Raw genomic sequence first — 18,036 nt, forward strand, 5'->3', positions numbered from 1 at the left:
TGTTTTAAAGCTCTTTTGTCCCTTTTTTATCTCATGCTATTCTTTTTTATATTTTATTGATTTTTATTACAGCGATACACTTTGATTCCTTTCTTTTATTCTTTTGTGTATCTTCTATAGAAATTTTATTGTGGTTACCATGGGACTTAAGTTCAACATCTTATAATTATAAAAGTCCTATTTTAGGCAGAAAACAATTTAACCTCAATTGCATACTAAAACTCTACACTTTTACTTTCCCTGACACTTAGTGTTATTGATGTCTTGATTTATATATTTTTATATTATGCATTCATTAACATATTTTTATAGCTACTTTTAATACTTTTGAACTTTTAAAATAAAATTAAAAGTTATCAATACACTGTCATTAAAGTATTATAATATCCTGTATTTGTCTATATATTTACCTTTACCAGAGAGTTTTATATTTTCATGTGATTTTGTCTTGCTCTTTAGTGTCCTCTCATTTCAACTTGAAGAACTTCCTTTAGCATTACTTCTAAGAAAAGTCTAGGGGTGATTAACTTAGGTTTTGTTTGTCTGAGAGTCTTTATCCTTCATTTATAAAGGACAGACTTGCTGAGCATAGTATTCTTTGTTGGCAGGTTTTTTCTTTTCAGCACTTTGAAAATATCATCCTACTTTCTTCTGGCCTGCAGAGTTTCTGCTAAGAAATCACTGATAGTCTTATGAAGGTTTCCTTGTACATGACAAGTTGCTTTTCTGTTTCTTTCAAAATTCTGTCTTTATCTTTGACTTCTGGCAATTTAGGTATAATATGTCTTGATGTGGATTTATTTGGGTTCATATAATGTAGGATCTGTGGGCTTCAGAATCTGAAGGTCCATTTCCTTCCCCAGATTTGGGAAGATTTTGTCTATTACTTTCTTTGAATAGTCTTTGTGTCCTTTTCTTTCTTTTATTGTCCTTCAGAACTCCCATAGTGTATATATTGGTCTGCTTGTTGAAACCTCATAAAACTTTCTTCACTTTTTCTTATTCTTTTTATGGTTTTGCTCTGCTAACTATTTCAAACATCCTATTTTTCAATTTGGTAATTCTTTCTTTTGCTTGATTGAGTCTGCTGTTGGACCTCTGTAGTGAATTTTTGTTACTGTATTCTTCAGTTATTGTGTTAAGTTATTGTCTTGTATTCTTCAATATTTATCTCTGGTTATTTTTATATTTTTATTTCTATGTTGAAATTCTCACTTTGTTCGTGCATTTTTCTTCTGAATTTGTTGAGCATCTTTATGAGTTAATTTTAATAGTCTGTTAAGTAATTAATATATCTCCATTATATTAGGGCTTGTTTCTGGAGCTTTATCTTCTTGTCTTATTTGGGGCATGTTTTCCCATTTCTTTATTTTTCTTGATTATTTTTGTTTGTTTTGGCATCCATATATTAGAAAAAACAGATTCCTTTCCCAGCCTTCAGGAGAAGGACCAGCCTTGTACAGGAGAAGACTTTCACCAATGAGGCAGGCCAGAGATTCTTGGGCCTCTCAAACATTTCGTGTGTATGCATCCTCTCTGGACTTGTGTGTCTAGGGAGGACACACAAAATCCCTCAATAAGAGGGATTTTTCAGCTGACCTTTTTCTTTTTAAGAATTCATAATCTCTTGTTCCCTCCAGTATTCTGTCATAACATGTGCTTTCTGGGGAAGCAGCATGTCCTGAGTTCTTTTTTTTTGTTTCCGGTGGCCCCCAGGCATCAACAGTATGCTGGGTCCTGTCCATGCTCTGAGACTGGCCATTCCCTTAGGCAGCCTCCTGAAAAGTCTGAACATTGGGTATATATTTCAGTCTTTTCTTTCCCATTTCAGGGGCAAGTCAAGAACTGGAATTCTTGCCAATTATGTCATGCTGAACTGGGTGGGGAAAGGAGCTCTGGTGAATGAGTACAAACTAGTTCAAAACGTCACCTTTGTTCTCCGTGGCCCTGGACCATCTAGAATATAATGAGTCCTATTAGTGCTCTAGGAGACAAGTGGGACAGAAGCCAGTCCAGTCATCCTTTCCAAAAGTTGGAGGGAGTGTTGGTTACACTATCCAACTGTTTCTCCCCAGAGAGGTGCAGATTTGGTGTTTATCATCTGGTTACTCTGTGCTAAGTTGGGGGAGGGGCTACTGTGAGTGAGGCATACTATTCAAATGGCTATCTTTGCTCTCATTGGTTCCCAACCAGAGGTCTTTTCCTGTCAGTACTCAGATTCTGGCAAGACAGAAACCAGTCCTTTGGGAACCCCCAGAAAAATCAGAATGTTGGACACATGGTTCAGTTGTTTTCTCCCCTCCCCAGGGAGAAACTAGGAGATGGTGGGTTCTTCCCAATTGTATGGAGTTGTGTTAGCAGAGAGGGACTGTGGTATGAGGGTGTGTCAGATTTTTCTACCAGCTACTTAGCTGATTCTGTGTTCATCTAGGGTACAGGTACCTTTCAACTAGTTTCCGAATTTCTCACGAAGGGAGCTTATCTCCACATTGTGGTTGAACGTCTGTGGAGGAAAGGAGAGTCCAGGGCTTCCTATTCTCTCATCTTGTTGACGTCATCCCAGTAGTTTCGTTTTAATACAAAAAACACTAAAATTCAGAGCACCTAGTAGCTGCTTGGGTTTGTGAGTTTTTCGTGGGTGAATTGTTTCTCACCTCCTGTCAAGTTTTTGTCCTTTCTTTAATTAGTGACCAATGTGGCTAATAAAAGCTGGGTAAATATTCAGAATGCCACGATGGGGTTCAAATAACATACATTTGCCACAAAATTAAACAAACAGAAACTCATTCTTGATTCAGATGACAGAATATATACAGTTTTCCTAGCCCAGTTAGAAAAGTTATTACAGGTCGGGCGCGGTGTCTCAAGCCTGTAATCCCAGCACTTTGGGAGGCCAAGGCAAGTGAATGACTTGAGGCAAGGAATTCAAGACCATCCTGGCCAACATGGTGAAACCCCATCTCTACTAAAAATACAAAAAAATTAGCTGGGCTTGATGGCTTGCATCTGTAGTCCTAGCTACTCAGGAGGCTGACACAGGATAATTGTTTGAACTCTGGAGCTGGAGGTTGCAGTGAGCTGAGATTGTGCTATTGCACTCCAGCCTGGGTGACAGAGCAAAATTGTGTCTCAAAAAAAAAGAAAAAAAAAAAAGGAAAGTTATTCTGTTTCTCTCTCTGCTACCTGACATTTAGTAATATAGGTAATATTTAAGTCTTATACCTGAAATATCAATAAAAAAGTTCTAACAAGTGGTAATTAAAGATAATTTTGAAAAAAAAAGGATGACTCACACGTATGTGAAAAGAACATATTTATCTAATAAAACAACTTGTGAGATGCTATAATCAGTTCAAAGGAAAGTCCAAAGAATAGATACATTTATAGATAATAAATATTGAAATGATTGTACAAATGAAGGCAAAGTTGTTTTTTGAAAGGGGGCTTGTCTCTCCATTGGAAAGAGTTCATTTGTATGTCTACAGATAAAAAGTGTTTTATATTGCTTTATATGGTTATGTATAATTTTCAAAGTTGTCATATAGTTCTCATAAAATCAGAATCAGACAACACAGAAAGGCATACTGTAGATAATTCATAGTTTTCATTGAAATATAATTTTTTCTCCATGGTAGCCTCTATTTAAGAGAATAATGATAACTGTAATATTTAATTTTTTACAATAGTTTATGCTAAATGTTAGAAGAAGTTAGGAGCAATAGAAATGAAACTGAAGTAGTAATATTATGTTATAAACTTTGTGAAGGAAATTTTATCTTTTATCGTAATTATATCTCTATTCTTTACCTGGAAGCATCCTAAAAAGTTATGAACACATGAGTCTTTCATTGTTAATTGATGATAAAACAAAATAATGCTGTCATTATTCTCAATTTTACATTAAATTTATAAGTTACCTATTTCTATTCATAAGAAATAAATGATCAAGCAAATGTGTATACTACTTTTTTTTAAAGAAAAGAACAAAAATATTTACAAAAAGGAGAAAAATATTTAGAATCAATAATGAAGAAAATTTAAATTGGGAGGAACCTCAAGGGTTGAATGAATTTCTCCAAAATTATTCTAGTTTGTAGCACCTCTTTAATGTTCCTCTTCTTTGTTCTAAGATAGAAATAGTAATAAATATGAACTGGGTAATCACTCAACAATTGCATAATGGAATGGTAATCTCTAAACTTGGACTTATTTGAATGGTCTTAGAGGTCATGGTATGATATTAACCACCAAGCTGTTTAGTTACTCAAGTAAATGAAGACTAGAACTTCTTCAAAAACTTATTAAAATTTGGGAATCCACATTCACCTATTTGAGTCGATGAATCACAATGGAAATGGAAATCTAGATACATTTATTTAAATGACGGGCTGTGAAGTATGTATGCCATGATGCCTCTCATCATGATGTGGAGAATTGCTAGATTATGGTGTCAGATGTGTAATAATAGTTATTCAAAACTAAGAATAAGCTTGGTAGTGGGAGGAAGCACTTTCTGACATCACTCATTGAATCAACTGCTATGTTTAGGTGAAGAGGAAGAGGAGGAGGAAGGTAAACTACCTCGAAGAGAGAGCTTGAGACCAAAGAGGAAACGGACCAGAGATGTTATCAATGAGGATGACCCAGAACCTGAACCAGAGGATGAAGAAACAAGGAAGGCAAGAGAAAAAGAGAGGAGGAGGAGGCTAAAGAGAGGAGCGTAAGTTAGTTCTGATATCCTTTCAAAAGCTCCAGTGTTGAAGAAGATCACTCCTTTTAGATACTCTTTGACCTTAAAATTGGTAATTAAAACTACTTTTCGAAAGACAGCCTTAATCTGATGATGCTCTTTTATTCTACTCAGTTAAATGTATTTTAATAGTTAAAATATAATTTTAAAATGAATGTATATTAAAAATGGACCATAAGAAATTCTCTTATGAAGGATCTGAATTATCATAGGTCATTGACATATTACAGTTAATTTAAAGATTTTAAAATTATCCCACTAATTGTATGCATTGTTATCTAGGTTAAGTAGAAACTCTTAAACAGTGAGCACACATCACTTTATCTTACAGAGCAGGGTTTGGAAAATTATGGCTAAATCCAGCCCAAGAGCTAAGAGTGGTTTTTACAGCTTTAAAGGGTCATTAATAAAAAGCAAAGATGAATATGGGACAGAGTTGTATATCTTACTCAAGGCTTAAAATATTAACTATTTGGCCCTTTACAGAAAGAAAGTGTGCTGGCCCCTATTACAGAGGATTTGGGTTGTCATTTTATTTTTAATACAACTCAGTTATCTTTCAGTTCCACCAGGAAAACATTTTAGTGAATGCCGACTTTGTGTAGAATAATACATTAAATGCTGTTTAGGAAAAATCCAAGAAAATACTTTTCTTGTCTTTGCTTTTTGGAAATTTGCAGATAGCAGGCAGGTAGGAAAAGTGTGCATGTAAAACACCTCTAATAAGAGAAAACCTCGAATGCAAGAGAACAGTCAACCTGTTCCACAACCCACAGGTAATAGGGCCATGTGAATCACCATCGGGTGGTAGAATCTCCTCCAAACACTCCTAAGACTTTAAAGCAAGAGGAAATTTCTAAGGTGTCCTTCCAAGATGACACACTTTTGTACTCAATAGCTCTAACTATTGTATTGTTCTTTATAAATGATCGTCATTAAAAACAACTGTATGAAAAATTTGTCAAGTAGAGAAGCTTAGCATTAACAGACGATGGTTCCTTTTAGAATAAGAATAACGTCATCTACTTCACGTCTTAGTTTTCCTCCTCTTCTTCCCCATCTTCTCCTTTCTCCCTTCTGAATACCAAGACAAAACTTGCTTTTAAATTTTGTCTCTAGTATTTTTAATTTATATCTGCTTTTAAAGTTTCTTCACGCTTTATTCCTTTCAAAAATAAAATGCAACACAATTTTAAGTCCCACGTATTACTACGATTGTTAGTTCCATTATTATGTAGTAATAGTTCCTATTTAGCAAAGCTTATGCTTTCCAACAGCGGTATTTCATTGAGAAAACATCACTAATTGATGTATGCATGATATAGGTTGTGTTCCAAAATTTGCTTTTCTTCTTTATTTGTGCCTCAAAAAAATCCTTTTGAAAAGATGAGTTGGGCAGGAATTCCTCTGCTGTCTTGGTCTGCTGACAGCCCTCATGGCAACTGCTCAATCTCTAGGAAATGGGGCCATGTGAAGCAACTGGATCCTGTGGCTATGACAGTGTCTCTCCCTAGCTGGTCTCACTTTCATTTTGATCTTGAGAATCAAGATCCCTTACCTCCCACTCTTCCACATAACCAAACTGTCTCCATAGGTTTTGCAAATTGTATTTTTACTGCGACAATTTGCGCATCTATTATAAATAGTATCAGAAATTAGTTGTGATTATTGATAGTTCTGTTCTCTGTTTTAGAGTCCATTTTCTATTGTTCATTTTGAAGATAAGCATCTATCTTTTTTTAAAAAAGAAAATCTTAGATAATATTTTTGAGAAAGATTAGTAGGCAAATCAGGGCACATTTATTTGGGTTAATTAATTCAAGGCCTTTTTAATTTAAATATTCAAGTAATGCTTCAGGGAATTTCCCTTGCATTGACACAACATTTGAAACCAACTAAAACCAAGGTTGTAATGCTAACTATCTTTGGAGGCAGTTAAAAAAACACTGCCTTGTTAGACATTTTGGAGTATTTCCAGTAATATTACAGGCTTTTCCTGACCCAGTTTTAAGTGAATAAGTAATATATTCATAGCAGTGAGAAATTCAGCATATTATGCCTTCTTCTTCCTAACAACTGTTGTTTAAATATATCAAACTTAAGATAGAAAACCATTCTTGCACAGATTAGCCTGAAAATTTAGATGAGGCATGCCTATGCCTTTTAATATGATTAGCCCTTTCTTTGAGAGATTCTAGAAAAGTAGGTTTCCTGTAATGCTGGTTAGAAAAGTATTTTAATTACCTTCATATTTGAGGGTATCTTATGTGTCAGCAACTGCACCCTGTAACACAGCATGATCCTCCTGGTGAAATAAACAATTAACAACAGAGACGTAAAAGATATACCAATCTGGGATCATTTAGTACCGAAATAATCGTCTTTCTATACCATAATAATCTCAGAGGTCGTTGTTCTATTTTAGTGTACTTTGAGCACTGGGTTTATGATGATAACCCTGAGCTATCCAGAAAAGTTTTGTACACATATGTTTATTCAATAAATTATTTACCCACCTCTACTTTTGTGCGGCATAATTTACTAATATCTTTGGGATACTTGGATATGAGCATGTAATTGCCTGCAATCTTGCAATCTTCAAAAGTCCATAATATAGTAAGGGACAGGCCACTTAGATACAAATTATTATGACATATGACATTCTATGTGTCCCAGCGAAATACAAACAAAGTAGCTTGGAGTCTCAGAGAAGCGAAAACTGTTCCCATAGGCATAATTAGAAAAGGGATTATTAAAGACATTTCATATGATTTTTAAAGGACTTGAAATTTGGACAAGCTGAACTTATAAACGGATTAGTGTTAGAATTGTTTCTATTAAAGGGTTTCCGAAAGTTGGCATGTAGATTTAGTTACTTGGCAAATCCACACATCAGATAGGTAATTCTTTCATTCTTTGATGATGTTGGATTAGAGATGCTGTTTTACAGGTGATTCTTAATGGAAGTTCAGTAATGTAAAACTTTAAGGTAACTATATGTAAATATGAATTATTTTGAAATGGTTGGCAAGTTAAAGGCTTAACATATCAAGCAATTAAAGTATTAATCATAAAGATTTTTTCTAATTGACTTTATTACTGATAATTTCTTGCCATCTATTTTATTTTATTTTTGCTAGTTTCTGAAAATATTTCAGTAAAACTGCTATGTAATTTAGAGTTATTTCTATGTTTGCATGGAAACAATTATAATCATTTTAATTAAAACACATCTTTACCTCCTAAGACAAACTAACTCACTTATCATTCTAATTGGCAAATAAAAAAAACCTGTGGATATAGATGCAGTAAAAAAAAATCCTGAGATATTTTATGCCGTGGCTGCATAGCATATGATAAACACCAAATAATTAAATAGAAACAACTCAATGCTTATCAGAGATGTATCTTAGAAGAGTGTACTTCCCTGGTTCTCTTGAACCATGATGATTCTTCTAAGCAAAATGTTTGGATTGTCCAAAAAACAAACTGTCGGTAGGAAGTGTTATTTTAAAGGGTTAATATGAATTTTTGTTTCAGTACTCATAGCACGATTAAAAACTATAGATTGGTGGCAAAGAAAGGAGATTGAAAGTCATTTTGTAGGGTAAACTATACAACTGTGGATATGTCTTGTTCCTCAGCTAGAACTTTAAAAAGCAGCTTTTGCCTTATTTCTACTGTGTCTAGTCATGAGCTTAGTGAAAAATAAATTGTTTTTCTGAGTAATACTAAACTGGATTACAATTTTTGTTATTGGTCCGTATCTAGTGAGGGGAGAAACTTCAACAGTTAATTGAACAGAGAGAATTTAATAAGTGAATTGTTAGGATGTATAAATAATGTTAATTAGACTACAGAAAAGGTAAAAAGATAAAGTATCGTGGTGATGGTAACTACTGGAAGCAGCTACCATCCCAAGGGCTGGAGGAACAATGGAAAGGGTTAAAATGAAAACACTGTAGCCTGGGTGTTTTATTTCACTTGTAGTGGCTGCTATCAGATGCTAAAACCCAGGAGCTAAAACTCAGCCTCTGCAGAGGTGCTGATGCTCTGTGGCGTTGGTTTCTATGGGAGAGGTGATGAAGCTGGTTCTGCTAGCTTGTAGCAGATTGGTAATAGGGATTCACTTGCAGTACGGCAAGGATGCTCAGCTCCAGGAGTGAAGAAGTGATGCTAAGGAGGAAGTGTCACCCCTCAAAGCAAATAGGAAGCAGAGAGGAAGCCACAGGAAAGATGGAGATCCTCTTCAGTATCCCCTGTTGTCAGAGTCTATATTGACCCCGCTAACAAAGCAGAAATATGACTCACAAAATACCAGCCCCAGCACCACAACGTTAATGTGTAGGAGGGTGTGTTTGAAGTTGGGACAATAGCTTAACAACTGAAATAATCTATTGCCAAAAAAACTGATCTCTATGATATGGTATTGCATGCCTCGATTTAAAATTATGTTGCTCTTGTTTAGATTTAGTTTTGAGCTCTGGACCCTATAGTGTTTTTGTAATACTAGGAACACAGAAAAGAAAAGCTACGTCTCCTGCTCAGTAGGAACTAAATTCCTTTGAAGGAATCCTTCAAAGGATTCACTTCCATCAAATATATTTCAAGGTGAATTTTACCAACTGAAGTTATAAGTTTAATTAACAGATAACAGATTAAGTTACCTTTGAGAAATGGATTTTTATTTTTCCCGATTTCAATTTTTCTTTCTTTCTTTCTCTTGAGACAGGGCTAACAAAATGTTTAAGGGCAAAGACATCTTCACCCTTAATTTATTATCCTTATTGAAAAACAAAATATTTAAATGAAATGTAGAATTGAGGGAAGGTATACAAGGGAACAAAGAAGAGAGGGAAATATCTTGATATATCTGTAATTATTCTTTCCACAGATTTTCTAGTTCAGAGAGTTTGAGGCTCTAGACATAGAAGAATTGCTTAGGCTGGGTTTGGTGGCTTATGCTGTAATCCCAGCACTTTGGGAGGCCAGGGCGGGTGGATCACCTGAGGTCAGGAGTTTGAGACCAGCCTGGCCAACATGGTGAAACCCCGTCTCTAATAAAAATACAAAAATTACCTGGGCAAGATGACAGGTGCTTGTAATCCCAGCTACTGGGAAGGCTGAGGCAGCAGAATTGCTGGAACCTGAGAGGCGGAGGTTGCAGTGAGCTGAGATTGTCCCACTGCACTCCAGCCTGGGCAACAGAAGGAGACTCTGTCTCAAAAAACAAGCAAACAAACAAACAAAAAACCCAGCTCATGCCTATAATCCCAGTACTTCGGGAGGCCAAGGCGGGCAGATCACCTGAGGTTGGGAGTTCGAGACCAGCCCGGCCAAGATGGTGAAACCGATCTCTATTAAAAATATAAAAATTAGCCGGGTGAGGTGGTGGGTGCCTGTAATCCCAGCTACTCAAGAGGCTGAGGCAGATTGCTTGAACCCAGGAGGCAGAGGTTGCAGTGAGCCAAGATCGCGCCATTGCACTCCAGCCTGGGTGGCAAGAGCGAAACTCCATCTCAAAAAAAAAAAAAGAAAAAAAAAGAAAAAAAAAAAGAATAGCTTAGATTCAGGAAGGCAAACACTACTGCTTAAAGTTGTAATAGTTTCAGTAATCCTGCATCAGTGTTCAGATTTGAGTTCTCACGCTTATGGGTCCTAATGTTGACTGTATATGGTCACATTTTAAAAAATGGGTTAAATATCTGATACCTGCCTTCCTTAAGTTCCAAAGTCAAGCAAAGCTTAACTTTACTAAGGCGTTTCTTTTTTACTTTTAAAGAGAAGAAGAAGAAGAAATTGATGAAGAGGAATTGGAAAGACTGAAGGCAGAGTTAGATGAGAAAAGACAAATGATTGCTACTGTCAAATGCAAGCCATGGAAGATGGAGAAGAAAATTGAAGTTCTCAAGTATGGTGCCACTTTTTATGAGCAGAAACACTTTCCCCGACATTGATTTTCTAAATCCTCTGAATATTTCCTATATATATATACACACACATACACACATACACTGTATATATAGTATATGTAATATTATATATAATGGTCACCGTCATAAACATGTATATCATATATCTGCATATATATACAAATATATGTATATTCACATATATCTGTTTCTTATCACTAGAGAGACTGGGCTAATGATTATAAATTGGAAGCAACTCTGAGAAATTGTTTAGAGTCTTTTAAATTCTCTGGTCATCTTTAATCATTTGTTCTTTAAACTGGAGTTTCGTTAGCTTAATACATTTGTTGCCACCTCTTTGAAAGAGATAATATATTTGAATTTTACAAGTTTGTGTGGATTGCACACTCTTGTTTCTCTTCAGGGCCCTGGTCTCAAATGATCTTTTCATGTGACAGCTCACATTAAAGCACAGAGAAGATGCTAGGCCAACAGAACAGTAAATAGGATTCCAATTAAAGGTTATGCTAATAGCTATTCCCCGAACATGTCAGTGACCCAATTTCAGTCTTATGTTGATGCTAATGTGGATGCAAACGCAGTCAGAGTACACAGATTTATAAACTCTTCATATGAAAAGTCAAATGATTATCCTATTCTGGGGGATGGGAAGATTCATCTCTGAGGATCACACTATATTTCCCTGCCCTGGTGGTTGGGGCAGGAGGAAAGGGCAGGTAAAAGGGAAACTGTTGTTTGTGATAACAGCCATGTTTGCATCTTCGAGTTTTGTCAAACATTGCATTCTTCGATAAATCATTTTTGTAAGTAGTAATAAGTTTTAAAAACTATTCCCTCACAAGCCTATTTAACTAGAAATGCTGTAAAAACGATAGTATAGTATTATTGTCTCTGATGATGAAAACAAGAACTGAAATAGCTATCAGGATAATTCACTTCTACTTTGGTTCTGCAAGAGCTTGTGTGCTATTTAAAGGCATCGCTTAATCTCCTGAAGCCTTAGTTGCCTCATATCCAAAATAAAGAACTATATTCTATATCTTCTCTGTGTGCTCGAAGCATAGCCATCATTTATAGTATTTTTGTTTTATTTTATAGAGTAAGGTTTTCCAAGTTCCAAACAATGGTTTTCCCAGAAAACTTTTGCAACACCACAAAATTGTAGTCTGGGAACTCCCTTTGCATGCTCATGTACACATCCATCATAAATGAAAGCAAAGGCAAGCAGCATCCCTCGTTCCACAGAGCTACAAATTTTGTGTGTGCATGCACATGCGTCTGCACATTAAAATAATTTTCATTTAGTGAAGTGATAATGATGCTAAATTATAGGTTTTAAAATATTCTTACCTGGCAAAATAGAAGTTTGGCAACCCTACGTGGGCCCCTCAAACATATTTGAAATATTAATGGCCCATAAAATCCCCAAACCTGGGAACCACAGGTAACTATATATAGAATGTTTAAAATTGGAGCGATATTGTGAACTTCCAAAATATATGGTTGAATAAAAATTCCAGGGACTACTTTTCCTTTCCAACTGCATGGAGGTGTAGAAATACCCCCCTGGTCTTTGCCTGTGTCTCTCGTGCAGGATAGTGGAGGAGACAACAGCTTCAGATTTGAGTTAGGATCTCAGATCTCCCATTTAATAGCTGTGTTCATTTGATCGAGTTGTGTAGTCTCTCTACACAACTCAGATTCCTTATGAAATTGTACCTTATTGACAGAGTTTCTGGAATTATAAAGTGAGATAATTTGTGTAAAATATGGTGCCGGAACATGGCACATAGATGGGAAACCTAAGCTGTAGTTATTACTTCATCTCAGAACAGACTTGAAGCCTCATTCTTGAAGGGTGACAGGAGAGATGGAGAGAATTTGGGACCTGGCAAGTCTAGGTGGGAGCAGACCTAGCCACAATCAGACCCCAGAAGCCTTGTGGGATGGTGACACATTGGTACTAGTTTGGATAAACAGTAAGATTTTGAGGATGCAACAGAAGGATGTAAGGCGTTTGACAATTTAGCAAAATCCAGGACCAGACCATTCTCAGATCTTCTAAAACATAGCCATAGTCCTGTGGCAGATTTCAAGGTCTCAGGCCTTGGTCTGGAGTCCAAGAGTTAAGCAAATTTTAGCAATGAGGAGAGATAGGCATTAGCATTGGAAAGAAGGACAATATGAGCCCTTAGTACGAAAGCAGACACTGACAATGAGGAGACAGCACCTGAATCTAATCTAGACTATAGTTTTTTTATTTGGCCCACATGTTTTTTGTTTCTTTTTCTTTTATTTTTTTAATCGTGGCAGTATATGCAATACAAAATTCACCATTTTAATCATGAAATGTATTTTCTTTATCACAATTTTTTTCAATATTTTTAAAAATTTAGGTTATTATTATTATTATTATTATTTTGCCCATGCTGGAGTGCAGTGGTGCAATCTTAGCTCACTGCAGCCTCAAACTCCTGGGCGCAAGGGATCCTTCTGCCTCAGTCTACCAAGTACCTGGGACTATATGTGCACACTTCCATGTTTGGCTAATTTTTTCTTTTTGTGTAGAGATGGGGTCTTACCATGTTGCCCAGGCTGATCTTGAACTCCTGGCCTCAAGCCATCTTCCTACCTCAGCCTCCCAAAGTGCTGAGATTATAGGTATGAGCCACTGCACCCAGCCTCAATCTTTTAAAAGTGGCAGTAAAATATTCAGATGTTCAGCTTTTCATGAACAAGTGGAAGATTTGGTCCTACATTCTTCCATCACAGTGAGAGCTAGGACTAAGCACCTGGCCTCTATTAATGAGGCATTCCTTTTTCAATTTGCACCATTCTCAAACAATCCATATTACTTGTTTATGCTACTTGGCTGGACCTTGTAGACATTCAGATTTGCTGCCTCCTACCAGTGCAGCTGGGGGACAAGCTAGGCGTGTTACCAAGATGGGTGATTCAGATCTTCAAAGCCAAAGTCAGCTCACAGAATGGAAGCACAAATTTAGGCCCAGAGAAGAAACAACCGTGGCTTCTCACTTGTCAGCAAGGCTTACAGTCTGGTGATGATTTTCCATGGCCAGAAGTGGTTTCTGCCTTGTGGTTGCACCTGTGGGTTCCAGCTGGTGCCATGACCGGGGCCAGCCTAATTCTTTTGGTTTCAGCCTCTGTGATGAAGTTGTGGGTACTTAAGTGCCTGACTTATCTCTCTTTGAATGCTCTATTGAGCTTTTCTTGAATGCCCTGTTGAGCTTCTCCCTACCAGATTCCAACTACATTATTAGAACAAGTGGTCAGTACTTCACAGAACAGGCAGGTAAATGTTTCTCTACCCCAGTGCTACCAATGCATGGGAGTGAGGCAGCTTTCCCTCCACCCTTTATTTCTTTCAGAGACATCTAAATTTGAGAGCGTGTTTCTAAGGATTATGTTATTAATATTACCCAAATTAGCCTGCATCATCACTCCTGGATAAGTCTATGAAACCCAAGATACTAGGCTCAGTGTAACTGGAATAGATGTTTTGATCAAAGGTTTGGATCTGTGCCTGGGTTTGAAGCCTTCTTGTTCTGGACTTGGAGAAAGTTTTGAAACTTCTAAAAGATATTTTAGACAGGGGCAGGGTTTTAAGATATATTTTAGAGTAAGCCTCAGGAATGGTGACTTATGGTTCTGTGGGTGTTATAGGAGACTCAGAGATAGTTCCCACATTTTTAAAGAGCATCTACCATTAGGAACATGAGCACGCTCAGGGCGTAGGGTCAAAAGATGGTTAATGTAAGTGGTTGCTACATAGCCAGACAGCTCTAGGAATTGGTTGTGAATCCGTATTAACCCTCAAACATGGCTCAGGAACTAGAGTTCAGCATCTTCAAGACAGTGGAATTGGCTCTATACAGCTGAAAGGAAGCCATCTCCTTTCCATCATCACTGTGGAAATTGTGGTTTTCATTCTATGTTTTATTGTACATTAATACAATTTCACACACTCCTGTAGCCTTAAACCTATTGAATGACAATCTCTTGGTGGAAAGGCAGGTGTATCTGGCCCAGACCAGAAATGTATATTTTTATTTTTTGATCTAAAAATTACTGATATGTAGTCAGAATGGAAGCTGCTGTTCTCAATTCTGACAGAAAGCTCCGCTAAACAGAATATTCAGTTCTACAGATGATTTATACAATGAGGAAGAGTGTGTGTGGGGAGTTGGAGGGGGGAAAGGGAAACTGTGTCATATTTTCCAATTATTTGAAAGTCAATTTCTATATTTTATTAATCACTTCATTTAAAAATATCCATTAATGAGAATACAAAGTATGATTTTAAACTGTTCACGGGTTTAACTCAGAGGTTGGATGACTAGATCTTTCCTACTTGTAAGAGGTCGCAGCACTTACCTGATAGCAGCCAGCACAAGTGAAATAAAATACCCAGGTAGAAAGTAACAGGTCTACTTATTACTCATCTTGAAACCTAAGACTTTTAACTATATCAGAACATTATATGTGGTAGATTAAAAGTGCTCATGACTAAACCTAAATAAGCAACCACCTTATTTTGTTACAGTAGAATAGGTTTTAGACTGAAAATTGAGACTTGGACTTTGGGCTAAGTGCTTCCTATGACTTCTCCTCTTTGAACGTCAGTTTATTCAATTATAAAACAGATAAATTGGATTGTGGACCATGGTCTTCAAACTGCTGTCCTCCAAAATCACGCAGTTTGGTGAAATCAAATCAGGGCAAAGGAGGCAGAGGTCACAGGGAGAGCTACTGGGCCACAATGCCGGCTTCAAGAACAGACCTATGGTTTCTCTCCTCTACACAGTGTACTTCCATATAAAGCAGTGGTTGGAAGAAAGAATGCTTCTGTGGCTATTAAAATAAAAAAAAAAAAAAACAGTTTAAAAAACCCACTTAGCTGGATATTTAAAGAAACTTATTTTGGAGAGGGGACAGTTCTAACATTTCATGAGTCTACAAATTAGGATACAGAAACACTCCAAGTATACTTTTGCAGGGAATTGGCTCTTGGATAGACACCATTAAAATGATTTATTTTGATAACAAAAATGTTTATTTAGCTATTATACTGACTACTTTAATTTCTGAGCTTTGTAGCACCCTGACCCAATGTTTCTGGGAGTTGTCCATTGGCTGGCTAGGCCTGGTGATTTATTAATGAGACACCCAGTAAAGCCAGGAAAGTTATCCTCAGATTTCATTCACACTTAAACAGGTGCTTCAAGCTGTCAGCTGGCCATTAAGGTAACATTCCTCCTTATTCAATCTCCCTTGATCTTTTCACACTTCTTTTCATTTGTTTGTTTGTTTGTTTTTTTAAATTTGTTTTCTTTTTAGTTGGGAGAATGAATACATTTCTAGGAAAGTAAAAACAGACCACGGTTGATTTCCTCTAATGGAGCTATTGGGAAAACTTTGGGAAAACTATCTAGCTTCCATCCTCACCCTTTCTCTCCTGTTTTCTCGGAGCTTAAGATTTTCACAGACAAGAATCATGGTGTATACTTTAATTCACAAAGCTTTTTCTCTCATCTGTCATCGTGAAGGAATGAAAGATGCTATACAAGAGGACATTTAAGCATGTGAACACACCCACCAACATACCCTCAAAACATTCTGGATTATTTTCTTTTTAAATTTTTATATTTCCATAAGTTTTGGGGGAACAGGTGGTATTTGGTTACGTGAGTAAGTTCTTCTGTGGTGAGTTGTTAGATTTTGGTGCACCCATCACCTGAGCAGTATACACTGAACCCAATCTGTAGTCTTTTATCCCTCATCCCAATCCCACTCTTTCCCCAGAGTCCCCAAAGTTCCCTGTATCATTCTTATGCATTTCCATCCTCATAGCTTAACTCCCACTTACAAATGAGAACATATGATGTTTGGTTTTCCATTCCTGAATTACTTCACTTAGAATAATAGTCTCAGTTTTATCCAGGTTGCTGTGAATGCACAATATTTCTTTCTTTTCTTTTCTTTTCTTTTTTTTTTTTTTTTTTTGAGATGGGGTCTTGCTCTGTCACCCAGGTTGGAGTGCAGTGGCATGATCTTGGCTCACTGCAACCTTCACTTCCTGGGTTCAAGCGATTCTCTTGCCTCAGTCTCCCGAGTAGCTGGGATTACAGGCATGTGCCACCACACCCAGCTAATTTTTGTATTTTTAGTAGAGACAGGGTTTTGCCATGTTGGCCAGGCTGGTCTTGAACTCCTGACCTTGGGTGATTATGCCCACCTCGGCCTCCCAAAGTACTGGGATTACAGGCGTGAGCCACCATGCCAGGCCTGAATGCCAATATTTCACTCCTTTTTATGGCTGAGTAGTATTCTATCATGTATGTATACCATAATTTCTTCATCCATTCATTGACTGATGGACATTTGATCTGGATTCATATTTTTGCCATTGTGAATTCTGCTGCTATAAACATGCATGTATAAGTATCCTTTTTGTATAATGACTTCTTTTCCTCTGGGTAGGTACTCTGTAGCAGGATTGCTGAATCAAATGGTAGTTCTACTTTTAGTTCTTTAAGGAATCTCCACCCTGTTTTCCATATTGGTTGTACTAGTTTACATTCCCACCAGCAGTGTAGAAGCGTTCCCTTTTCACCACATCCATGCCAACATCTATTATTTTTTGATGTTTTGATTATGGCCATTCTTGCAGGTGTAAGGTGGTATTGTATTGTGGTTTTGATTTCCATTTTCCTCATCATTAGTGATGTTGAGCATTTTTTCATGTTTGTTGGCCATTTGTATATCTTCATTGGAAATATTTGTATATCTTCTTTTGTATATCTTCTTTTGAAAATTGTCTATTCATGACCTCAGCCCACTTTTTGATAGGATTGTTTGTATTTTTCTTGCTAATTTGTTTCAGTTCCTTGTAGATTCTGGATATTAGTCTTTGTCGTATGTATAGATTGTGAAGATTTTCTCCCTCTCTGTGGGTTGTCTGTTTACTCTGCTGACTATTCCCTTTGCTGTGCAGAAGCTCTTTAGTTTAATTAAGTCCCACCTGTTTATCTTTGTTTTTGTTGCATTTGCTTTGGGGTTCTTCGTCATGAAGTCTTTGCCTAAGCCAATGTCTGGAAGGGTTTTTCCGATGTTGTCTTCTAGAATTTTTATAGTTTCAAGTCTCAGATTTAAGTCCTTGACCCATCTTGAGTTGATTTTTGTATAAGGTGAGAGATGAAAATCCAGTTTTATTCTCCTGCATGTGGCTAGCCAATTATCCCAGCAACATTTGTTGAATGAATAGAGTGTCTTTTCCCCACATTATGTTTTTGTTTGCTTTGTCAAAGATCAGTTGGCTGTAAGTATTTGGAT

The 18,036-nt window shown here is 36.7% G+C and overlaps 1 protein-coding gene across 1 annotated transcript in view; it reads left to right on the forward strand.

Moving 5' to 3' along the window:
- The window catches only part of TMC1 (transmembrane channel like 1), a 174,169-nt gene that overhangs the window by 34,966 nt on the left and 121,167 nt on the right, over positions 1-18,036 (forward strand). Inside the window, exons 4-5 of the mRNA XM_015117946.3 lie at positions 4,549-4,720; positions 10,533-10,661. Of these exons, the coding sequence (XP_014973432.1) occupies positions 4,549-4,720; positions 10,533-10,661 (301 nt within the window). The remainder of the gene's footprint in view (positions 1-4,548; positions 4,721-10,532; positions 10,662-18,036) is intronic.

The sequence above is a fragment of the Macaca mulatta genome, chromosome 15, assembly GCF_049350105.2.
Source record: "Macaca mulatta isolate MMU2019108-1 chromosome 15, T2T-MMU8v2.0, whole genome shotgun sequence".
In the NCBI taxonomy this organism is placed as follows: domain Eukaryota; kingdom Metazoa; phylum Chordata; class Mammalia; order Primates; family Cercopithecidae; genus Macaca; species Macaca mulatta.